The sequence below is a fragment of the Dipodomys spectabilis genome, unplaced genomic scaffold (genome assembly GCF_019054845.1).
Source record: "Dipodomys spectabilis isolate Male_0828 unplaced genomic scaffold, ASM1905484v1 ptg000480l, whole genome shotgun sequence".
In the NCBI taxonomy this organism is placed as follows: Eukaryota; Metazoa; Chordata; class Mammalia; order Rodentia; family Heteromyidae; genus Dipodomys; species Dipodomys spectabilis.
In genome coordinates this window covers 1,877,328-1,901,343 of record NW_024871157.1, presented here as the reverse complement: position 1 = coordinate 1,901,343, position 24,016 = coordinate 1,877,328, and the positions used below count along the sequence as shown (strand labels likewise).

General features: G+C 52.6%; 2 protein-coding genes across 13 annotated transcripts in view; one reads left to right on the top strand and one right to left on the bottom strand.

Moving 5' to 3' along the window:
* The first annotated feature begins 374 nt into the window (after nucleotides 1-374).
* On the top strand, nucleotides 375-11,975 carry Rnf34 (ring finger protein 34). The gene is made up of 6 exons (XM_042668923.1): nucleotides 375-497; nucleotides 6,791-7,009; nucleotides 8,077-8,487; nucleotides 9,505-9,597; nucleotides 9,738-9,939; nucleotides 11,146-11,975. Exons 1-6 carry the CDS (start codon nucleotides 492-494, stop codon nucleotides 11,334-11,336), a joined length of 1,122 nt encoding a protein of 373 aa, XP_042524857.1. The 5' UTR covers nucleotides 375-491; the 3' UTR covers nucleotides 11,337-11,975.
* A 3,587-nt stretch (nucleotides 11,976-15,562) lies between these two features.
* The window catches only part of Kdm2b (lysine demethylase 2B), a 91,188-nt gene continuing 82,734 nt past the window's right edge, over nucleotides 15,563-24,016 (bottom strand). For 5 of the 12 annotated variants that reach the window (XM_042668910.1, XM_042668911.1, XM_042668914.1 and 2 more), the window contains 9 exons: nucleotides 23,113-23,199; nucleotides 22,680-22,949; nucleotides 22,359-22,472; nucleotides 21,728-21,766; nucleotides 20,888-21,567; nucleotides 20,134-20,297; nucleotides 19,883-20,044; nucleotides 18,417-18,635; nucleotides 15,563-16,844 (listed from right to left, as the gene is read on the bottom strand). In XM_042668910.1, coding sequence (XP_042524844.1) covers nucleotides 16,663-16,844; nucleotides 18,417-18,635; nucleotides 19,883-20,044; nucleotides 20,134-20,297; nucleotides 20,888-21,567; nucleotides 21,728-21,766; nucleotides 22,359-22,472; nucleotides 22,680-22,949; nucleotides 23,113-23,199 — 1,917 coding nt within the window. In that variant the 3' untranslated portion in view covers nucleotides 15,563-16,662. The remainder of the gene's footprint in view (nucleotides 16,845-18,416; nucleotides 18,636-19,882; nucleotides 20,045-20,133; nucleotides 20,298-20,887; nucleotides 21,568-21,727; nucleotides 21,767-22,358; nucleotides 22,473-22,679; nucleotides 22,950-23,112; nucleotides 23,200-24,016) is intronic. The other 7 variants (XM_042668912.1, XM_042668913.1, XM_042668915.1 and 4 more) reach the window with 3 other exon arrangements.

Genomic DNA, 24,016 nt, shown 5'->3' with positions numbered 1-24,016 from the left:
AAAGCCTTCAAACGACCTTGTTTTCAAATTCAACGCTGGTCTTCATGCCTCCCCGCCCCTCTTCCAGAGAACTTAACCACCCACCCCACAGAGTCAATGGTGCCCAGAAGATTGCTCAGGTAAGGAACCCATTTGCACCTTCCAACTGAGAAAACGGCGCCTCCCGCCACGCCCGGGCCCGCCCAGGCCAGCTCCAGACCTCCCGCGCCCACCCAGCTGAGCTGAAAGTCCCGCCCAAGCCCCCAAGTTTTATTGGTTCCCGTGCCCGGCCCCCTCAGTGTACGCTTCTGATTGGTCTTCTTGGCCGCCGTTCTCTCGTCTTGCGGGCGGGTCGTGCGCGGAGCGTGGCCACGCCCATTACGTCGAGACGCTCAGCGGCTTTCGGGAGGCACCGTAATCGCCGCCTTCTGGAAGGAAGGAGGTCGGCTGTTAGGAGCTGCTATGGTGCTGAATCCCCTGGCAGAGCCGACCGAGCCGAGGTGGTCGTGGCCATGAAGGTGAGGGGCTAGCGGAGCCGGGCAGGCCCTCCCCGCCTCTCCTGTCCGGTCGGGTCTCCCGGAGCGCCTCTTTTCCGTGTGTGTGCGTGTGCGTGTGTGTGTGTGAGAACGGGTTCCCCGCCGGCTCCTCAGAGACCTCCGCCGGCGGGGCCGGGGCCCGAGCCCGCCCGGGGCCTCTCAAGCTCCCACAGTGACCCCCTCGCGAGGAGAGACCGGGTCGCCGGCCTTCGCGCCTGGGGGAGGGGTCCCCGCACGCCGGCCGTCAGCACTTCCTGAGGGCCCGAGGCAGACCGGCTGCTGCTCGCCGGCGCCCCGGAGCCTGCGCCCACGGACTGCCCTCTGCCTCCACGAGTCCTTGAGCTAACCCGAGGGGCCCGTCTTGGGGACCCTAGGAGGAGAAAGAGAGTCATGCAGCGAGGATGAGGTTGGGGCTAGGAGAACAAATGCCTCGGGGGGGGGGTTCAGACCCCTCCCCCCCGGAGTTCTTGGGGGATGGGGGCGTTGAACGTGACCTAGAAGCGCGCGTCTGCGCCGCCACTAGGTACGCAGCAAGTAATCTGGCAGTTTTTCTCCAAGGTGGGTGTGAAAACGTGGGAGCACCACCGATGAGAAGTTTCAGGGAACCGGGCGAAGCGGGGAGGGTGTTGGTGATAGTGGTGATTTTGGCCCACTTTGAGGAGATGATTGTCTCTACTTGATCTCTGGGAGTTTTGAGGAGCTCTTTATACAACAATCAATCCAAGTATTGATTCTTTTGCCCAACTCAGACCAAGTGGAATGAGTCATAAAGTGATGATACACTTCCAGACAGACGGTTTCATTAATCTCAACGAAGTGTATTTGATGTGGGTAAGGAAAATAAAAGATGATCTGCTAGATGAGCTGTGCTCTTCACAACATTGCCCAGGATTCACTATGGAAGACTGAAAAGAAGTGTCAAATGGCTAGAGAAATTCAGCAAATATTTTGTCAAACGCCTCCTCTGTATTTGTCAAGTGGTAGTCGTGGTGAGTAGAAGTAATTCAAAATACAATACTACTCTTTAGGAAGGACTTTTCCAATCAAAAGAAAAAAAGAAGCCGGGCGCCGGTGGCTCACACCTGTAATCCTAGCTACTCAGGAGGCTGAGAGCTGAGGATCGGGGTTCAGCCGGGACAGGAAAGACTGTGAGACTCCTATCTCCAATAAACCACTAGAAAACTGGAAGTGGCGCTGTAGCTCAAGTGGTAGAGCGCTTGCCTTAAGCTGAAAAGCTGAGGGAGAGCACCCAGGCCCAGAGTTCAAGCCCCACAACCGCCAAAAAAAAAAAAAGAAAAAGAAAAAAAGACTTGCCGGGAGCCAGTGGCTCATTTCTGTAATCCTAGCTACTCAGGAGGCTGAGATCTGAGGATCGGGGTTCAAAGCCAGCCCTGGCAGGAAAGTCCATGAGACTCTTAGCAACAATAAACCACTAGAAAACCAGAAGTGGTGCTGTGGCTCTAGTGGTAGAGCGCTCGCCTTGTGCTGAAGAGTGCAGGGACAGCGCCCAAGCCCAGAGTTCTAGCCCCAAGACTGGCCAAAAAAAAAAAGAAAGAAAAGAAAAAAAAGACTTGTCAATAGCCACATTACAAAACAGAACGGTACAGAGAGTATTAAAAAACAAACCAACAAACAAATAGCTCACACCTGTAATTCTAGCTATGCTGGAGGCTGAGATCTGAGGGTAGTGGTTAGAAGCCAGCTGGGGCAGGAAAACCTGTGAGACTCTTATCTCCAATATCCCACCAAAAGCTGAAAGTGGAGCTGTGGTTCAAGTGGTAGAGCACTGACCTTGAACAAAAAAGCTTAGAGACAGTACCTAGGCCCTGCATTCAAACCCCAGTGTCCCAGGACTAGCACAAAAACCACAACTCAGGAGCAAGAAAAGATGCCTCTCACAGGAGAAAGCAACTTTTTAAAAAAAGTTAACTTTTTTTGTGTATGTGCCAGTACTGGGGCTTGAACTCAGGTTCTCAAGATCTTGCTAGGTTTTTTGTACTCTACAGCTTGAGCCACACCTCTACTTTCAGCTTTTTTGCTGGTTAATTAGAGATGAGCATCTAAGAGTCTGTGAGAATCATGGTTGGAATCCAGCCCAGGAAGACAATTCCAAGAGACTCTTTATCTTCAGCTGACTAACACAATGCCAGAGTTGGCTCCAGTGGTAGAACTCCAGCCTTGAGTGAAAAGGCTAAGCTCAAGGCCCTGAGTTCAAGCCGAAAAACACACACATACACACACACACACACACACACACACACACACACACACACACACACAGAGTTCCATGCATATTTCATTCAAAGAAACAGTTTCAGTAGGATATTATTTTCTGTTCTAAAGAGCGTATTTCTTGCCAGGTGTCAGTGGCTCATGCTGGTCATCCTAGCTACTCAGGAAGCTGAGATGTGAGGCTCACGGATCAAAGCCAGCCCGGGCAGGAAAGTTCATGATACTCTTATCTACAATAAACCACCAGAAAACAAGAAGTGACGCTGTGGCTCAAGTAGTAGAGCACTAGCCTTGAGCTGAAGGGCTGAGGGATAGCGCCCAGGCCCAGAGTTCAAGCCCCACAATCTAAAAAAAAAAAAAAAAAGGAGCATGTTTATCAAGTACTTCTAAAGAGGATAAAGATTTTACTTATTATGACCATTGTTTCTTCTGTCTGCTTTTAAGTTTTTTTTTTTTTTTTTTTGTCGGTCGTGGGGCTTGAACTCTGGGCCTGGGCGCTGTCCCTCAGCTCTTCAGCTCAAGGCGAGCACTCTACCACTTGAGCTACAGCGCCACTTCCGGTTTTCTGGTGGTTTATTGGAGATAGGAGTCTCACGGTCTCTCCTGCCCGGGCTGGCTTTGAACCGCGATTCTCAGATCTCAGCCTCCTGAGTAGCTAGGATTACAGGCGTGAGCCACCAGCGCCCGGCTTGCTTTTAAGTTTTATAGGAAGTTTGATCTAACTGAAATTTATAAAACAAGTTATTGCTGGTGCTTTTGCAACACAAGGTTATTCCAGAATCTTAGCAAAGTGAAAGTTATCTACTATAACAAAACCTATAGTGTGCAAACAGCTAAGTTCCCTGATCTTAGAATATTGTTCCAGGCATACATTTGTGTGTGTGTGTGTGTGTGTGTGTGTGCTTGTGCGTGTGCGCGCACCAGTCCTGGGCCTAGGCACTATCCTTGAGCTTTCTTTGCTCAAGGTAGTGTTTTGCCACTTGAGCCACTTGCCACTTCCAGCTTTTTCTGAGTGGTTTATTGGAGATAAGAGTCTCACAGACTTTCCTACTTTTTTGGTTTTTCACAGTATGATCCTCAGATCTCAGCCTCCTGAATAGCTTGGATTACAGGCATGCGCCACCCACCCCCAGCTTATTCTTTTTTGTTTTGAAATCTAGCTGTCTTTGCACGTTGTTGTTGTAACATCTTGGCTTCACATGGTATATCCTGTAGCGTCCTGCTGTCAATGGGGTCCCAAGTAAGGCAGGTCAGCTTTTAGCAATGTGGACTTTGGTTTTTCTCACGGAGACTGATAGATTTTTTTTTTTTTTTCATTGAACAAAAGAGCTAGATGGTGGGCATGGTTGTGTGCACCTGTAATCCCACCACTTGGGAGGTGGAAAGGAGAGGCCGGATCTTACCGAGGCTGCTGTCCTACATCTGTAACTAGTTTCTAAGGAAGCTGAGATCTAAGGATCTTCGTGCAAAGCTAACCAGGGCAGACAAATCCCTGAGACTCCAGTTAACCAGCAAAAAGCCAGAAGTGAAGGTATGAGGCTCAAGTAGTAGAGCCAGCCTTGAGCTTGTCCAAGAGTGAAAGGCCCTGAGCTCAAATCCCAGTACTGGTGCAAAAAGAAAGAAAAGAAAGCAAGCAAGGAAGGAAGAAAACATTTGGATCTGGTCGGGGGAGCATGGCTCAAGTATGCCTAGCAACTGAGTCTCCTGACTGCAAAGCCAATACTATAAAAACACAACAGACAACAACAATTTCCTTTCTTATAAATTTCAGTATTTTAGTAGTGTGACATTACCTCAAATAGAGATAATATAAAGAAGCATTTTCGTTGGTTTCTTGGCCAGCCACATAATGGTGGCACTAGAGGCTGGGGGACAAAGCATCGCATGAATCAGGAGTGAAAGCAGGTAGGGCCATTTAATTGTGCAGGAGCCCGATCAGCTGGCTGCTGAAGCTTCCTTAGAACTTTGCTGCTTCAACTTGTGGGATGAAGAGAGTTTACCAGGGTCCTGTGGTGGAGGGATTTCTCTCCTCCCCCACACAGTTACTGCAAATTGAAACTTTCTTTTCTTTTTTAATCTTTTAAATTATCTTTAAGACCAAGTACAAAGGGAGCTCAAGTCTACATTGAAATTTCCCAAATGAAATGTTCTCAGTTGTTTGTGAGCTGACTTTAAGGCCCTGCAGATGAACTTTCTTAAAAGAACAATCTCTTTAACTGTTAGCACATCTTGATTTTCGTGCTTTTATGTTTAAGCTTTAGAGTCTAAGGTATGGCCTATTAAGTAGTTTCACCTCACTTTTAAAGGCATCACTATTTCTCGAAAATTATAGAGCACAAAACCATGTAACGCTTAAGCCAATAGCCTTGATACTTAAGGCTGTTTGAACCTTTTTATTGGAGTTCTCTTGTCCTTTCGCTATACTTAATATGCCATACTGTACCAAACCATTTGCCTCTGGCAGTACAACAATAGCATTGACCTCACTAGCATCCAAATTGTCCTTTAGGGCTGCCGTTTAGAAAATGAGCTCGTTGGATAGCTAGTGTTTGGCAGTCAGAGTTAAAGGTATCATATGCTGCTATTGTAACTGATAATACCTCTGTCTGGACATCCAATACTTGTCACTGTATCTGGATTCTAGAATATGAATAAGAATGGCAAGGTGCAAAAACCAACTGGTTCCAGCGTGGGTCTGTGGTCAATTTTGCATTTTAAGCATGGGAAAGTGCCATTGGACCTCATTGATAGCTACTTCCATTTTTGTTCTTGGTGGTGCTGGTTGTGGGGCTTGAACTAAAGGCCTGGGCGCTGTCCCTGAGCTCTTCAGCTCAAGGCAAGTGCTCTACCATTGAGCCACAGCACCACTTCTGGTTTTCTGGTGATTAATTGGAGATAAGAGTCTCACAGACTCTCTTGCCTGGGCTGGCTTTGAACCATGATCCTCAGGTCTCAGCCTCCTGAGTAGCTAGGATTACAGGCGTGAGCCCTCAGTGCGTGGCTGGTAGCTGCTTCTTTAAGAGACCGTGAGTTCAGTGAAGGTGAACATGTGCTGCTCTAGGTGGGGAGGGATAGCCACAATGATTCACAGAAAAGGAACAGGGAGAACACATTTGTTTCGGGGTGTGCAGTGGCAGGGCAAATGGCCTTCATGCTGGGGTGGCCTTCGAAGTGAAGGTCCTTGAAAATTATGGTTAGTTCAGTTGGAAAGGCAGCTGCTGATGTGAAAGTGCCTTCCTTGATGTTCCTTCCATTAGTGTATTCATAACGAATTGGAGCAGCCAGGCACCAGTGGCTCACCTATAATCCTGCTTACTTACGAGCTGAGATCTGAGGATCATGGTTCAAAGCCAGCCCCAGCAGGAAAGACCATGAGACTCTTCTAATTAATCACCCAAGAAAGCCAGAAGTGGAGCTGTGGCTCAAGTGGCAGAGCCAACCTTAAGAAAAAAAAAAAAGCCCAGGGAAAACACCTAGGCCTTGAGTTCAAGCCCCAGGACCAGCATGGAAAAAAAAAAATTGAATCAGAGCCAGGTGAGGTGATGCTTGCTTAAGGAGGCTGAGGCAAGATGGTGAGTTCAAAGCCAGCCTGGCTCCATGGAGACCCTGCTGCAGAAAACATCTTTTCCCTTTGTTTAACAAGCTACCATTCGTATTTCTTTTCATTATTATTATTATTATGTAGTTGTACAAAGACCACTAGTATCTCTAATGCCAAAGTCTTCTTTGGAAATACCACAACACTATTTTTCCAAATAGCTTGAAATGTTGGAGCCTAGAGAATACAGGTTGAGTATCCTCATGGAAAATGCTTAGCACTAGAAGCCCTCAATTTGAACATTTGCGTTTGGGGATACTTGCCTGGGCTTTGTCTGGGAGGCATTTATTATTTGAGTCTGCAGGGCTCCCCCATCTGCAGTGTGGGATTTGCGGACCGCGGTGGCGGTCGGTCCTGCTGCTCTGGAGTTCTGGGGACGAGCTGCGTCTGCAGCAGCCGCTGCGGCGCCGCTAGCTTCACCCGTGGCGCTTGTGCTCCTTTCCAGGCGGGCGCCACCTCCATGTGGGCTTCGTGCTGTGGACTGCTGAATGAAGTCATGGGGAGCGGAGCTGTCAGGGGCCAGCAGTCAGGATTTGCGGGGGGCACCGGCCCCTTCCGGTTCACACCCAGCGCGGACTTCGCTGCCTACCCGCCGGCAGCCGCGGAGGGGCCCAACATAGTGTGCAAAGCCTGCGGACTTTCATTTTCAGTCTTCAGAAAGAAGGTAAGGCGGATGAAGTGTTACCAAGGACACACACAGCTGAGAGCTTGGGGCTGTAGGAACTTTGCATCGCTGATGAGTCTTCTTTTGCTTTTATAGAAACATTAAAAAACGAGTGTCCTTAGCAATTTCCCAGTTAGAACAGGGTAGCTGGGTCTTACTATGTTTTTCTGAATGGACATTGATTGGCAGGTGTGTGAGATTTCTCCTTTTGTGCCATTTCATTCTTCCTGTTGACACTTTTTTTTTTTTTTTTGGCCAGTCCTGGGGCTTGAACTCAGGGCCTGAGCACTGTCCCTGAGCTTCTTTTGTTGAAGGCTCCCCTCTACTATTTGAGCCACAGCGCCACTTCTGACTTGTTCTGTGTATGTGGCACTGAGGAATAGAACCCAGGACTTCATGCATGCTAGGCGAGCACTCTACCTCTAAGCCACATTCCCAGCCCAGACCCTCATTTGTTGAAGCAAGAGATTTAACTAGCCTGCAATTCGGTTCAGAGGAGATTCACTCTGCTTTCTGGCTCACAGGAGCAAGGTTCTGGCCTCTGGCCGAGGATGGCCTCTTGCTGTCTCTCTGTGATTCTCAGAATCATTTGGGTTGTGCGCAAGGCTGAGTGGGTAACAGATTATGGCATTTCGTGGATTCCTGTGTTTCCTTGCGTGACTTTGAGAGGTCAGTTGGCTTTCTGCTTCCTTTGCTGTCTGGCTCGCTTTCCTCTCTGGATGGGAGAAATGCGGGAAGGGAGTTCATGGGTGCTGCTCTCCCTGTGGCTCGTCAGCTTGGCTCTGCTAATTACATGTTTGCATCAAGGGGTGGAAAGGTTTTAATTCATTAACACACGAGTGTATATTTTTCGTAAAGTGCTATCTTTGAAATTCTGTGAATGGAAACTGCCTTGGCCGTGACTTTCACTCTTCAGACTTTGGAAGACTAATACGCCTGGCAAGGGGCTGGGGCCATGAGATGTCATAAAGGCCAACATCGAAAGCCAAGGCACAGGAGAACAATGGTATTTCCATGGAGGCTATAACTTGCTCTCTTTAAATGGCTCTCTTGTGTCTATGCTCCAGCATGTGTGTTGTGACTGCAAGAAGGATTTCTGCTCTGTTTGCTCCGTCTTACAAGAAAACCTCCACCGCCGGTGTTGCACCTGTCACCTCCTGCGAGAGACGGCCTTCCAGCGCCCGCAGCTGATGCGGCTGAAGGTGAAGGACCTGCGGCAGTACCTCATCCTCCGAAACATCCCCATCGACACGTGCCGGGAGAAGGAAGACTTGGTGGATCTAGTGCTGTGCCATCAGGGCTTGGGCTCCGAGGACGAGCTGGACACGGGCAGCCTAAACTCCTCCCGGTCACAGACTTCTAGCTTTTTTACACAGTCATTTTTATCAAACTATACGGACCGCTCTGCTACCGTTTCTTCCTTCCCGGGAGCGCTCATGGATGGCGAGCGGACCTCCAGATCTGAGCTGCTGGCACAGGTATGCGGGCGCACTGCCTCATGGCCTCGTGTGGTGGGGGCTCCGGCGCCTGCTGCCTTGAGATGACCCTGGAGCATGCGCAGGAGCAGAGGCGCCACAAGCAGCTGCGCCGGCACCCACGGCCTCCTGGTGTGCGAGCTGTGCATGAGGTGGGGGGGGGGGGGGCCGAGGCCTCTGTCAGAGAGGACCAAAAGCGCGCATCCATTTCTGGACCTTTGTTACCTCGGTTTCCCTGTTTTGTAAAGTTAAACACTAATTGGAAGTAGTGACTAGAAAGGTAACGTGCACATTGGTAAGACTGTTCATGCTCTTGTCACTCACCTGAGAAAGCCACCGAAAAGCCCAAGTGGAGCTGTGGCTCAAGTGATAGAGCATTGGGCTTGAGCATAAGGGCCTAGGGTTAGTGCCCAGGCCTGAGTTCAAGCCCAAGGACTGGTGCACACATATGTATGTGTGTGCATGTATGTATACACAGTCAATATACATGTGTATGTATTATATTTATATATATATATAATGTATATATACACATGCACTATAGTCTAAAGATACGAAAGGCAGCATATAACTACAACTATTTTCCCTAAAGAATAGCTGAGATTGTTGAGGAATTTGAAGGCGGGACCTGCACTGGCCACTCGGAGAGGCTGCAGAGCCTGTGCCTGTGCTCAAGATTAGATGCAGGCAGTAGCGGGTACATGTCTGTCAGTCGCAAGCTGATGCATGAAGATTCTGGCTGAATTAGCTTTCTCTCTGTGTGCAGTTCAGAGCACTAGTGAACCTGATGTCTCCTTGCTGCCACACCCTCATTCTGATGGTGTCCTACACATTCGCACCACCCTCCCGCCTTGGTGTTGTAAGAACTGGGAGGCGAGTGCTGGACGCAGCGCGGAGGGCGTGGAGGAGGCGCGCCGCGTGCCAGGCTTCGGGATCCGTGGGCAGGATGGACGGGAAGCTTCTGTGTCAGCAGATGTGGGTTCTGCTGGGCCTCACCTAATCATATCATCACCTGTGCAGGGACACAGTGACGCAGCCTCAGCAAACACAGGAGATGACGACAACGATGATGACGATGATGATGAAGATGAAGATGATGACGTGGAGGAGCAGGTGAGGCGCCCTGGGAGGCCGCCATGGGGACGCGGTGTCTGCTGTAGGCTCCTCAGGGCGCGCTGGGCGCGGGGCGGGCTGGTGACCATGGAGGGCACCCCGAGGGCCTGCCGCAGCGGTCACGGGGGTTCTGGTTTCAGACCCCCGGGCTCTCTGTGAAGAAAGTGAGGGCATCGCTGTCGGACCTGTCAAGTCTGGACGGGGTGGAAGGGATGAGCGTGCGTCAGCTGAAGGAAATCCTGGCTCGGAATTTTGTCAACTATTCGGGCTGTTGTGAAAAATGGGAGCTGGTGGAGAAAGTAAACCGGCTGTACAGAGAGAATGAGGAAAACCAAAAGTCATGTACGTATGTTCCGGGTCAGTGCTGCTAGCCGTCAGGTTGTGCGTGTGTGGATACGTGTGCGTGCGCGCGTGTGTGTTGGGGGGCGCTGTACCTAGAGTTAAATTCAGTGCCTGGGTGCTCTGGGTGCTTTCTGCTTAAGGCTGGTGATATACCACATGAGCCACAGCTCCACTTCTGGCTTTTTCATGGTTAATTGGAGATAAAATTCTCTCAGATTTGTCTGCTTTGGCCAGAGCCAGAAGCCCCATCTGTTTGAATTAGATGTACATAACCAACAGAAATGGCATTTGGCCAGGCGCTGGTGGTTCATGCTTGTAATCCCAGCTACTCAGTAGGCTGAGATCTGAGGACTGTGACTCAAAGCCAGCTCAAGTGGGAAAGTTCATGAGGATTCTTATTTCTAATGTACCATCAAAAAGCCGGAAGTGGTGGAGCACTAACCTTAAGCAGGAAGACTAAGGGACAGCACCCTGGCCCTGAGTTCAAGTCCAGGACTGGCACCAAAAATAAAAATTTAACAAGGCCTCTGATACAAAGGGGGTGACCCCTTTGCTCCTGGCTGCTTGGTCATCCCTGGTCTCCCCACTGGTGTGGAATGAAGTCTTCTTCCTACCGGATGAGGCTCCAGGGCTGCCCCTTCCTCACCACCACTCCGACGCGGCCTCTGAACTGAAATCCCGACTCCAAGCCCCGTGCGTAGACGGCTAGGGTTCGTGTGTCTTTCTTCTAAATACATCAATAAATCATAGCCCCCTTAAGTTTTGCCATGACATAAAATAGAGCTAGCTAGCGTGACCTTCGCTGGGCTCGTCTGTCCTGGCCTCAAGCCCAGCCCTTCGCATTTAGTCACTAAACCCCAAGGTTCATCTTGGAGGTGCAGCTCAGGTGTGGAAGAGTACTTGCCTAGCTGTTGTTGTAAGACCCTGAGTTCAAAGTCCAGCCCTACCCTCTAGAAAGAAAAACTGGGGCATCTGCAGGAAGGACCTGGAGGTGTGGAGCAGCATGCAGTGCCTGCCTAGCAAGAGAGAGGCCGCCCTGATCTCACACCTCAGGAAAAAAAGTCCTAAACACATCTACGGCCCGGGCCCCGTGGTGTAGCTGTGGTCAGGGCCCGGCCTGGCTGCCGGCGCTCCCTGCTCCCCTGCCTCTGCTGTGGGTGGCACGGCTCGGCGCGGCTGCAGCCCCTGCTCCCGGTTGCCTTGCAGATGAGGAGCGGCTGCAGCTGCAGGATGAGGACGATGACAGCCTGTGTCGGATCTGCATGGACGCCGTCATCGACTGCGTGCTGCTGGAGTGCGGCCACATGGTCACCTGCACACGCTGTGGCAAGCGCATGAGTGAGTGCCCCATCTGCCGGCAGTACGTGGTGCGGGCTGTGCATGTGTTCAAGTCCTGAAAGCCCTGCTCTCCTACCGTGGCGCCTGGCCTGAACCCTTGAGTGCATAGGAGGAACTGGAAATAACACTGCTCAAAGGCTATTTTTTACGATTTTCATTACTGCTTGGGGACAGAGAGGCTCCTTCCTGGTGGGTGTGGGCTGTGGCCGGCGCTTCCTCGGCTGGGCCTTACCGGTCCCCAGGGCGCACTGGTGGCTGTGGTCATGGCGTTGGCGTTGGCGCTGTGCTGCGGAGGTCTCGCCCTGCGCTCTTCCTCTCCAGCCTGTGTTTGAAGCGTCAGTTCTTTGGTGAGGTGAGCGCACAGCTCACGGGAGCCGACCCCTCTCGTTCTATTAGTCATGTATATCTTAATAATGCTCACATTTGATGAATGTACGTTTGCACATTGTTGCTGTGTCCGCATTTAAACATTACTGGGGGCAACCGACATTCTGTAGTCCACTTGCCAGGGCCTTAGACTAAACGTGGCCATTTTCGTTCAGCTTCAGCTTTTTATTGCAAGGGCTGCATCTAGCTTCTTATATTAGAAGTGTGCGTGCTAAATTCTTTATTAATGTGCAGTCCATTTCCACTGTTTTGTATAGTGAAGGTGTATTTTTAGTGCTAGCTAATTTCAACTTTAGGAATAAAATTAGATTAAAAAGATGCTCTTGTCTACATGGTCTCGGTGACTTCCTAACTCATGTGTGTAGCGACAAGTTGTGCGCCGCCCTTCAGGGGTCGCCGCAGGAAGTCCTGAGCAACTAGTGCAGTGCTACCTTCCTGCTGCTTCCTGTCCTGGCTCCAGGTACCGTGACCCGGTCAGGCCAGCTGCTTGGTCCCCACTTTCACTTTGAAACAGCTAAGGCCTCCTTCTGCATGCAGAGCCAGCTAAAGTCTCCGCTACGAAGTGCCTCTGCTGGGCTGGGGGCAGCTCAGGGGTAGTGCAAGTACCTGTAAGTGCATTAGGTTCAAAGTGCATTGGGTTCAAATCCCTGGGGGTGCAAGGGGGCTGTCTCAGAGTGAACCTAGTTCTGGCACCACTTCTTTTGACTCCAGTAGTACAGCATATGAGAAACCTGAGACACTAGCTGATGCAGAAAGGATCTGAAATTGCTTTTGGAAGTCCAACCTCAATCAGTGGAGACCAGCTGTGGATGCATCCTACTGGTGATGGGCATCTTGTTAAGAAATGGCTGACATGACTGGCAGCTAGTGGCTCAGACGTGTGATCCTAGCGACTTTGGAGACTTAAGATCTGTAGGATCAAGGCCAGTCTAGACAGAAAAGTCTGCTAGGCTCCACTCCCAAAGTAACCAGCAAAAAGTCAGGTTGGAAGTGTGGCTTAAATGGTAGGGCATCAGCTTATTAAGTGTGAAACCCTGAAGTCATACCCCATACCATTAAAAAGAAAATAATCTTCACTTTAGGGCTGGAATATAGTTCAGGCAAGTCTTCTGTCCCATCCCAGCCCTCCCCAGAACATGCCTCCATGTGTTCAGAGCCGCCAGCCAACAAATCCCCAAACAGCCATGGACTCGGAGGCAGAAAGGGGGCTTTTGAACTGATAGCAGAAAGTGAAGAAAAACACTTTCTGGGTTTGAGGAGTCAGAGCATGCAAACCAAGGCCTGCCTTCCATGCAGAGTCTGAGCTGGGGGCCCCTGGCCACAGTGACCAACTTGAGATCTTTTTCTTTTTTTTGCCGGTCTTAGGGCCTGAACTCTGGGCCTGTCCCTCAGCTCTTCAGCTCAAGGCTAGCGCTCTTACTACTACTCTTACTACTTGAGCCACAGCACCACTTCTGGCCTTTTCTGCTTATGTGGTACTGAGGAATTGAACCCAGGACCTCATGCATGCAAGGCAAGCACTCTTACCACTGAACCACCTTCCAGCCCTCTTTTTCTCTCTTTTCGGTGCCAGTACTGGGGCTTGAACTCAGGGCCTTGGACTTTTAGTTAGCTTTTTTTGTTAAGGGTGGTGGTGCTCTACTTCTTGAGCCACACTTCATCTTTCAGCTTTTTGCGGTTGGTTGGAGATAAAATTATCTCAGATTTGTCTTCCTGGGCTGGCTTCAAACTGAGATCCTCAGATCCCAGCCTCCTGGGTAGCTGGGATTATAGGATGAGCCACCAGCACCCAGCTTGTATGGACTGTTTCTTTGCCAGAAAAACAGCAGGAGTTTGACCCCTGCCAAAGCTGTTTTTGACTGCTTGTACTTCTCATGAGAGTGTACTCTTAAAACATCATCCTTAAATCCCTAACTTGGTGGTAGGAAATCTATCAATTCAGGCCAGCAGATGATAGTAAACAAATTTAAATATGTTAGGTAGCAAGTGCTGGTTTTGTCGTTTTAAATTTCAGATTTATTTATACATGGTCTCAGCTTGTTTGCTTTTCTTTTAGGTACAGAAGCTTAAGATTCTTTATAGCAAGAGTCAAAAAAAAATTGATAGTAGACATTTTAGGTAATAGTTTGAAGTAACCCTGGCCTGGTGACTAGCCATGTGTTTAGTGTTAACAGGCAGCTCTCTGCACCCATGGGAAATGGTCCTGGATTCAACCAGAATTAAAAATATGTGGAGAAAAACCATACTGAACTTGTACGACTGTCCTTGTCCTTATTTCCTGGATGACACAGGGCAGCCACCTTGTGCTTGTATTTGTACGTGTATTTGATAGCTCACGTCATCCAGAGGTGATCTGAGCAGGTGTATGTATACTGGGCAGAAGGCTCCTTAAGGTAGACTTTGCTATCTTGGTGGCAGAGGATTTGGGGCCAGGCTCCTTTGGATACCAATGACAACTGCTACTTTATTTGCCAGAGAATAGTTTCCCCTGGAAGCTGTCATGCCATTGGTTGGTTTTTGAATGGGTGATGTCCTATGGGTAACACTGGTCCCATCACCGAGGAGTCACCTTGCCTCCAAATCTGCCTTTGCGAACACCAAGTTCCCTACAGGAAGGACCAGAGCCACGTCTTTGGTGCATCGGGAAGTTTAGTTGTACCACAAGTACATCTCACTACTGCAGACACAGCATGCGCACTCAGAACAGCTGTCTGTAACATGTGGCCTAGGCTGGCCAGACCCATACAGACTGTGGGCTTCCGGTGACGTAATCTTACTGGGCTGTCCAGTACTCTCGGTGAGCATGTGTGATCTATGCCCTGCTGTGGCCTTGTGTCTGAGATCAGCGATGTGTTGGTTGTGCGTGTTTTGTGTGGACCCCCATCCACAGCAGCTCTGCCTTAGCGGCATCTCTTGCCGCTCCTGCTCCTCCTCCTCACAGGAAGCTGCCTCTAATCTAAACCAGGCATTAAGTAATCTCAACTTGCAGCTTCCACCTGTCTCAGTGTCGGCTTCAACCGAGTGACAACCACAATCACCCTTACAGCACTTCCCAAGGGGAGAGGACCACTTTCCCAAAGCAGGGACATCTTATTAGGATGCAAGCAGTCTCCAAGCCTGCAGAGGTAAGCCAGTTTCGCAGGTGAACTACAGTGTTAACTAATTTTAATTCTGTCACACGAATTCTACATTGTTTCTAGTTGGAAGCAGGAAAGGGTCTTTGGATTTTCGCTTGGCCAGTCCTGGGCCCTGAACTCAGAGCCCTGAGCATTGTCCCTGAGCTTCTTTGGCTCGAGACTAGCACTCTACCACTTGAACCACAGGTCCACTTCTGGCCTTTTCTGTTTATGTGGTACTGAGGAATCGAACCCAGGGCTTCACGCATGCAAGGCAAGCACTCTACCACTGAGCCACATTCCCAGCCCGGATCTTTGGATTTTTAAAAAGAGGATTGGCTGTAGATGCTCAGACCCACCAGAGCCGTCACGTTTGTACAGGAATGCAAGGCTGCAGGACCCTGTCCAAGTCTGGTAAACTCTGAGGGAAGGGTTAATGCCAAGGGGCCAGGAAGTCACTTGGCACAGGTGTAGTAAGAGGAAATGAGGCAGGCGAGCACTACCCCAGGGAGTCTGCTCCTAGCTCTATACGTGGCTGTTGGAGCTTCCCATTTTTTCACTGGCGGGAAACTCGTCTCTTTCTAAAGAAGAAGAAGAAGAAGAAGGAAAAATTTTTAAAAAGTCATGAACCACAAGGCCACTGGGTGACCCAGAAAAGAGAAATTCTGTTGCTTAGTCTCAAAATGCTGCACGTCGGTACGGAGACTCCCGGCTGCCGGCATTCCCTTTCCCCCAGCGGCGGTGCTGGTCAGATCACACCAAAGCAAAAACCTTCAGACAAGAAGAGTGCTTGTTTTTTTTTGTACAATTATTTATACAAATTCAATAAAGCTAAAAACGGAAACAGGGAGGTCCTAGGAAACACCACTGTACAACAATGGCACTTAGATATGCAGAAGTTTACAACTAGGAACTAGCCAGGTCATGACCTAAACAAGAACTTAACTTACACTTCGAAGGAGAAAGAAGGGAAAGAAAGGCTGTGTGGGGACATTTAATCTACCTTTTGACTCATGGTATAAATTAGCCGGTGTAAAATACAAAAGCTCATGCTGGAGCTAACCCCTCCTGAGTGCAAAGGCTGAAGTCTGAATTGTGGAATTCTGAAGAAAAGATGAATTTTCTACAGAGGAAACTTGGCAAAGTGTCTTCCTTGACTATAATTTACATTTATTCACAACATGCTCATGTAACTTTGCCATACAAAGCAGGCTCTCGGCTTCCAGTTAAGCATGCTTTTAAGAGGAAGGTCACAGCCCACCCTGTGTGATCTGTCCACGTCTGTCCACGGCTCTGTGCTGCTGAAGTACAGGTTAAGTTCTATCCTACCTGAAGGAAATCAGGAATGGTGGGAATCTCAAAACAATAGAAACACTGGTATGCAGTCAAACCTTGCATAAATAACCTTTAAACAATTTGTACAAAAATAGTTCTGCATAATGTAAGATGTAACAAAATCAAAGTAATTGTATCTAGACGGCAGCGGACATGGTGCGGACACCAGAAACCCGGCACTGCAAGGAACACGGCCGCCAGCGAGAGGGAGCCCGTCCACCACAGACATACCACCAAGGGGAGGCTCGAGGCTGTAAGAGAATTTCTCTCTCCAAAGCGCAGCCTCCTCTCCGCCAGGAATGTCTTCTCTCGCAGCCCCCTTGGAAACACTGACAGCAGCGCCTTCTCAACGCAGAAAGACTGGGGGGTCGTGTCTGGCTCGCCCATCCCCCCAAGGCAGGGTGAGCGGCTTCTCCCTGGCAAGACTTGCAAGCTGGAATCGTCCTGTTGCTCCACGTCCCAAAGGGAAGGAGAAGCCTCGTTTCTCTCAGTTTCTCTTTCCCTCTCTGCTGAGGACCCCCGCCATAGTTACATACTTGGCCTTGGACTAACTTAGTTTTTGTAGGAGTTTTTCTTCCACTTGCCCAAATTGGACACTCACAGACATCTCGGCTATGAACTGCTCACAGCCTTCCTTGGTGACTTGCTTGCAGTACCTCAGGTCAATATGACAGATATTTCCACAGCGTTTGAAGAAGGACAGGCACTGGTCAGTGACCTTATTGCAGTCTGCAGGGAAGCAGAAATGACATGATGTGAGAGATGGCCATCGAGCCCAAAGGCCCCAAGACGCAGGCCCTGGAAACAAACACGAGGACAAGATACTGCTGATGGCTGATGCTTGCTTCTCCCCGTTTTCTTCCCCCACCCCGCCCCAGAATCCTGGCAGGCGACCCTGCGCCCTCCAGGCTGTAGTTCAAGGAGGTCAAAACTGAACAGGAAACCAAATTTCTGGGCCTGGGGTTTTCCAAATAAATTATCTCCATAAACCATCCTTTAACTGCTGCCAACAGCACATAAGCTTACCTGCCTGCCCAGAATGCTGGTCATCCTAAACTATCAATAGTCAACCTGAGGAAAACCTCATAAAAAGAATAGGGTGTGGATGACAGATTCCTCAAAGGCTCACAGAGCATGAAGAGGAACCAAACAGAAATCGTGGGAGGGCTGGGAAAGTGGCTCAGTGGTAAAGCACTTGCCTAGCACGCATGAGGCCGTGGGTTTGATTCCTCAGTACCATAGAAACAGAAAAAAGCCAGAAGTGGAGCTGTGGCTCAAAGCAGTAGAGCGCTAGCCTTGAGCAAAAGAAGCTCAGAGACAGGGTACTGAGTTCAAGCTTCAGATTTGAACAACAACAAAAAAAAAGAAACTGAGTGTAGACATATTTCACAGGTCTAAACCCGATTTCAAAGACCTGGGTACTGAGAAGAAAAGATGACCTCGGTGTATTGTGGTGAAAAAGCAGAACACAAAAGACCATGCACCCACAGGCACCACCCTAAAATAACACTACACGGCAACTGCGCTGAGATCTGGTCTCCACATCCCTGACTACCAAACCCAGAACCTAGGGCAAGAGCCACTGCAACAGCCGTTGTTCATCAGCACATGCCGCCCGAGGCTTCCCAAAGGATGGCAGCTGCACACTGGCTCAGGCCCCAGAGCTGAGCTGCGGTGCGGCACGTGGCGTGGATGTGAGCGAGCGCGCACGAGGGGCTGGGGGTCAGAATGTCGTTTCAATGGAGCCATCCCTTACTACTTGCTCATCGTGTGTGGGGGCGCACAATGTGCCATTTCATCTTCTTGATTCTTTTGCTTCATCCAAATGCCATGTCCTAACCTAGTCCCTCCGGTCGGTGCTGGCGGCAGAGCAGGGGACAAGGGCAGGCAGCTGGGGTGCCTCGCCCCGGGTCCTTCGGAAGCCCTGGCCACACAGTAAGCAAGCGCAGCACTGAGGATTCCATGCTGTGTCACAGGCGCAACAAGGGAACTGAGAGCTCTCTTTCCAACGATGACCCTTGAGCAGGGTCATGAGAGGCACGCTCAAGCAGCAAGGCGGATACCACTAGTCCATGTGGCTGGAAGCCTCTCCACCATGGTCCCTACCTCCCAGCACCCCCTGCCCTTGCACCCCGAGTGTCCCACCGCAGGAAAATGGCCCCTAATCCAGATTTCAAATCAGGAAGCCCTGTATTTTCACTGCATTCATCACTGCGCAGCTATCTGTGCAGTGGGCGGAACGCATGTGCACCGCCAGTCCACACAGGCCTGAGGAGCTGGCAGGCCAGAGCCTCACCGCACCTGAGAGGTTGATCTCGGTCAGGGAGTCTCGGGTGGTGGTGCCGACTGCAGTGAGCAGGTTGATGGATTGGTCGGTGACGTGGTTACAGTAGCTGAGGTGGAGCTTGGAGAGCAGGGGCATGTGGCGGATGATGAGTCGTAAGGAGGCGTCTGTGATGTCCAGGCCAGCCAGACGCAGCTCCACGATGTTGCGCAGCTTGCTCCGATTGTCCATCTGACCTGGGGGGAGAAAACCAGTCAACCCCGTCAGGCGGTGCTCCAGAAGACCAAAGAGCTGGTCTTCACAGGGAAGAGCCAAGTTAGCCAAAAGTGCTTCCCTTCAAAATCACAATTCTAGCATTAAAAACCAGAAGAGTCAGGGCTCAGTGTGGTGGCACACAACCATAATTCCAGCAACGTGAGGTGGGGGTTGGAGGAATCAAGGTCCAAAACCACCTAAACAAAAGCATAAGATCCTATCACAAAAGCTGAAAGAAAAAAGAAGAGAGTCGTAGGGGGAAAAAAAAGAAGGAAAAAAAAGTGGTAGAGTTGTCTAGCAAGTGTTCCAGTTTATTCTCTAGTACCACTGAAAGATAAAGTCAGACTCCATACCAAAGTGAGATGAGGCTTTTTTTTTTGGGGGGGGGGGGGGCGGGGAAGGAGGTTGGCTGTGGGGCTTGGACTCTGGGCCTGACTGCTGTCCCTCAGCTCTTCAGCTCAAGGCTAGCGCTCTACCACTTGAGCCACAGTGCCACCTCCGGCTTTTTCTGCTTACGTGGTGTTGAGGAATGGAACCCAGGGCCTCATGCATGCAAGGCAGGCGCTCTATCACTGAACTACCTTCCCAGCCCCCAAAGTGAGATTCCTTTTATTTTTTGCCAGCCTTATGGCTTGAACTCTAGGCGGGCACTATCCCTGAGCTTCTTTTGCTCAAGGCTGGGACTCCACCCCTTGAGCCACAGCGCCACTTCTGGCTTTTTCTATGTATGTGGTACTGAGGAATCGAACCCAGGGCTTCATGTATGCTAGGCAAGCACTCTACTACTAAACCATATTCCTAGACCCCAAAGTGAGATTTCTGAGTCTGTAATCCCAGCACTTGGGAGATGAAGGCAGAAAATAGCCCACAGCTCAGCACACGCCAGCCTGTCAGCAGGGGGCAGCGGCCTGGCTGCCGTGCCCACAGCTCAGCACACGCCAGCCTGTCAGCAGGGGGCAGCGGCCTGGCTGCCGTGCCACCAGCTCTGCTCTCACCAGCCATCGTGACCCTGAAGCTTGACTCAAAGAATACACCAACAGAGGAGTCAGGTGTTGCATCTCCTGCCTCCTCCAGGACTCCACAGGCTGACTCAGGACACAGCAGCGGAGACTTTTTGCTGTCCCTTGGGAGAAGGTTCCAGTAGACCGGTGACAGCAGCGGTGGTGGTGGCGGCAGCAGCAGCGGATTGCCCCTGAACAGGCAGAGCACATCCCACCTGGTAACTCACCCGGCCTGTTATCTGTGGGCGGGGACAGGAGGTCCCGCATCTGGGCGTCCTTTAGACCTTCCACCCACTGGACGTCCAGGGTCCGGAGCAACGGACAGCTGGAGCTACAGAGGGCTGAGACAGCAATCCACGAGCAGCCGGACAGCACCAAGTCTCGAAGCCCTGGGGGAAGGTGGGCAGGGAAGAGGGTGAGGTCAGGCGAGACACTCCAGCCTCCGCTCCTGCACACGGCACCCCAGCCCACGGCTCACCAGGCAGCCGGTTGATGAGCCAGCTGAGCTGCTTCTTGGAGATATTGGTCCAGCTGAGGTCGAGGGAAACGGGCTGCCGCCGGATGATGCCGCTGAGCATCAGAGGCGTGATGGACTTGCAGTGGTTCAGGTCGATACGGGTCCACAACCGCTTATCGCAGCACCTGGGGGCCAGACCATAGGGAGACAGCATCAGGAGGCCGATGCGGGAACTGGTGCGGTGCAGTGGCAGTAAGGCTCCCGCACACAGCTGCTGCCCCAGGGTAGGCTCCCAAGCTCAGCTCTCTGCTGCCTTCTACTTAGCATGGCTTCTGCTCTAAGCGCCACTGGTAGAGTATGCCTGCGGCCCTGGCAGCCACCATTGTTGGCATCTCTGGTGGGCCTTCGCTAGTCCTACATGCACCTCCGAATAAGCCAGTAGGAAGCATCATGCCCGGTCATAGCAAGGGTAAGGAACCGACTACAGGGACCGAAAGCTAGGAAACATCAGGCTGGGATTACAGTGCTGGCACGCTCACTCGATCTCAACTAAATCTGAAGACAAGGCTGAGCCTGAAGGAGCAAAGTTGGGACAGCAAAGGGGCTCCCCTAGAAGCAGAGCACACTGATGGGTTGAGCATGGCTGCAGCAGTCTGGGAGTCTGCGGCCGGTGACGAGGCTCTACGGGGGCTCAAAAGGAGAGAGGAGGCAGGCACGCGCAGGGTCACAGCATTCTAGCTGGGGTCAGCCTCCACCCGGCCCGTGGCCCCCTCACCAGCGGTTCCAGGTCCTGCAGACCCGCATGCACACACACAGGTCCTGGTGGCTGAGGTAGCTGAAGACGGCCATCCACACCTCCCTGTGCATGACGTGGGCCGCCCCGTCATCCAGGGGCAGCGAATCGGGTGGGGGACTGATGGGGGGCGGCCGGATCACATGGCGCTCCATTTGGATGCACTTGGGTGGAGAAACCGAGGGCGGGGGCCGGGAGATGACCCTGGGCGGGCTGCGCAGGCCGGGCCCCAGGGGGTGCCGCAGCTCCCGGGGGGTGCCGTTGAGCCCTTTGCTGAAGCGGTGGGGGCGCTCACAGAGGCCAGGGGGCCGCTTGGGCTCCTCATTCTCACTCTCGGGCTCCGACTTGATGGGCTGGTGGTTCTCGTGGGCCAGGCTGCTCTCTGTCTTCTGAATCTCGTGGTTCAGCTCCTTGCTCAGCTCCTTGCTCAGCTCCTTGTTGGGAAGCCGCCGTTTCCGGCGCATCTTCACCTTCTTTTTCTCCTCGGGGCCTTCGGCCCCCTCGGTGCTGGGCCCCGCGGTCGGGGAGCTGGAGCGCGAGTGGTCGCTGTCCCGGGCCTTGGGGGGCGCCGCGGGCAGGTCGTCCTCGGGCTCCTGTTTGAAGCGCCGTGGGGGCTTGTTGGCCAGGGCCAGCCGGTCCTCTGTGTTCTTCCACGACCGTCGCTGCAGGAGAACAAGGACAGAGGCGTGTGGCCCAGCAGTCAGCCCGCGGGCTCCACGTGCCTCCCCACTCCAGCCTCCCTACCCCGTGGGCTATGGGCTACCAGAGGGGCCTCAGTGGGGCGACCGGGGAGCAGGCCGCAGAGGGAGGAGAAGGGAGTACCTTTTTCCTGAAAAGCTTGTCTTCTTTGCCGGGTTTTAGCTGTGGTGAGGAGGAAAGGACACAGCGCTCGCCCTCACGCCACAGGGCTGTAGCCCCTCACCCAGCACCCCTGCAAGCCCAGCTCCAGAGCGGAGGCAGGAGGCGCCCTTCCCACAAGTGCCATCTCCTCCTCCTCTGCTTCTCACTGGCCAGTGGTGGCCCTGCCTGCAGCTTTCCAGGAGGAAGCAGGAGATAGGAGGGCTGCCCTCCCATCCCAGAATGACCACCCTGCAGGTGCCCATGATGGCAGCCTGGCCGGGGATCCTGGGGATCGGGGCTGGAGCTCAAGCGAGCAAACCCTCCCCCCCCCCCCCCAGCCAAAGCCCGAAGCCAGAGTGCACCCGGCGCCACCTTGTGGCCAGCAGCTGCAAGGCCAATGGGTGGAGCGGGGAAAGAAGCTCCTGAGGTTTCCAGGATTCACAGCCACAGTTCCAACTTGGATCCCAACCAACCAGGCTCTCACCACTGAGCCCCAGGCCCCAGCACAGGCAAGCCCCAGCAGTGTGTGCAGCAAGAGGCTGGGAGTGAGGGGCAGGCGGCGGACAGCCCGGGCTCAAGTGCCCAGGGCCTGGGGTGTGGGGCGCGGGAGCACCTGCTGCTGGAAGTAAGTGAGACTGGATCTCCACCAGGGGCTGAGGCTGCTGCCGAGGGGGGGCCTCGGCGAGAGGTGAGAGGAGGAACCGGGGGACGTTTGAAGCGTCGAGGCCTAAAGGGGGTGGGAAGAGGAGCGGCTCGCTGATTTGCATTTCTTTGGGGCCGGGCTCTCAGGACTTAGGTGATCTGCTCAGGGCAGCCAAGAGGCCAGGATCCTGAGTTCTACCCACTGCCCATCCCCACCCTCTAACCCCACCACGACACCGGCCAGGGACCCCGTCATGCCCCCACCTACTGCCCAGGGACCCCATATTCTTACGCGCTTGCGTCCACTCAGCTCTTGGGGCTTCTCGTACTTCCGCTTCCTCCGCAGGTGCACATCATCAGACTTTCGGCGCAGGACGCCGTCTGGGGGCGCCTTCTTGGGGGGCTCATCTGATTTGCGCCTGGGCGCCTCCTCGCACTCACTCCTCCGCTTGGCAGGCTCCTGCCCTTCCTTGTGGTCCCGGTTCATCTTCTGCTCCTTGAGCAGGGAGCCGGGCAGGTTGGAGGCATACTTAAAACCAGGGCCACGCTTTTGCTTGTAGGCCAAAAAGAGAGAAGGAGCAACCCAACTGTATATCTTTGCACTCACCCTTCCTCCCCGCGCCCAGCCGCCCCGCCCGCCCGCCCGCCCGCCAGCCTGGGGACAGGCTGGTCCTGGCAAGGCCGGCCCGCCCCTGGCCCCGGCCCTCTCGCCGCGCCGCACTCACTTTCCCGGTCTTGCCGGCGTGGTTGCACTTGGGGCACTCCCAGCAGTTGGGAAGCTCGTCGTTGACCACTCCCTCCGACTCCTTAATCTGCAACAACATGTCCAGACTCAGCAAGGGAATGTGGCGGGAGGGGGGGGGGGGGAAGCGGGGCACAAGGCCATGGGGTCTCTGCAAGGCCCAGTTTGTTGGGGATACCGCCCCACCCCTCCCAAGGCCATGTACATCCAGCATCTAGCCAAAAGAAAACATGGCGGCACAGAGCTGGTGAGACTGGTTCTGGGGCCAGACAGGGTCCACACGCTGACGCTGACCCTGACGAGCCCTCAGCCCCGCTGCAGCAACCTCCTCACCGCTGAGGGCCACAGCCCTCTTCCGAGGGAGGGCGTATGCCCATGTCACTTGGATTTCAGACAATGACGGGACCTTAGGAAAGCAAGGGGCTCAGGCCTGGCACACAAAAAGGACCTAGCACTTGGCTGTGTCCTTTGTATGAGCTGGGGGAGAAAAAAAAATCAGGCAAGCACAACAGGCAAGCCAAGGAAACGCGAACTGTCCTTCAGAGGGGTTTCTCTGCACACATCTGTGCAGTGAGGGGGCAAAAGCCTGCTTCCAGGCAGAGGCAGCCCAGGCTGATGCCACATTCTCTGGGGGCAGGGGCGTGGGCCCAGTGGAGAGCGCTCCTCCCTTCCAGGTGCAACCTGCTGCTAAGCCAGCCAGGCAGAGGTCACCCAGACTGCGCTCTGCCTTGGCATGCCATAGGAACTGGTTCCCAATGGCACAGGACGACAGCCATCTGTCACTCCAGACCCGCCCTCCCTGGCCCAGGCCTTTTTCTCCCAGAAGCCGAGAGTTAGGCTGCCAGTTGGAAGCCACCCGGGCTTCTGTGTGTTTCCTGTCTGCTGAG

Bases quoted from the DNA above. Each gene is read 5' to 3' on its own strand.
- Rnf34 (XM_042668923.1), top strand. The intron at 7,010-8,076 runs GTAAGGCGGATG...TCTATGCTCCAG, and splicing joins TTTCAGTCTTCAGAAAGAAG to CATGTGTGTTGTGACTGCAA. The intron at 9,598-9,737 runs GTGAGGCGCCCT...TTCTGGTTTCAG, and splicing joins ATGATGACGTGGAGGAGCAG to ACCCCCGGGCTCTCTGTGAA.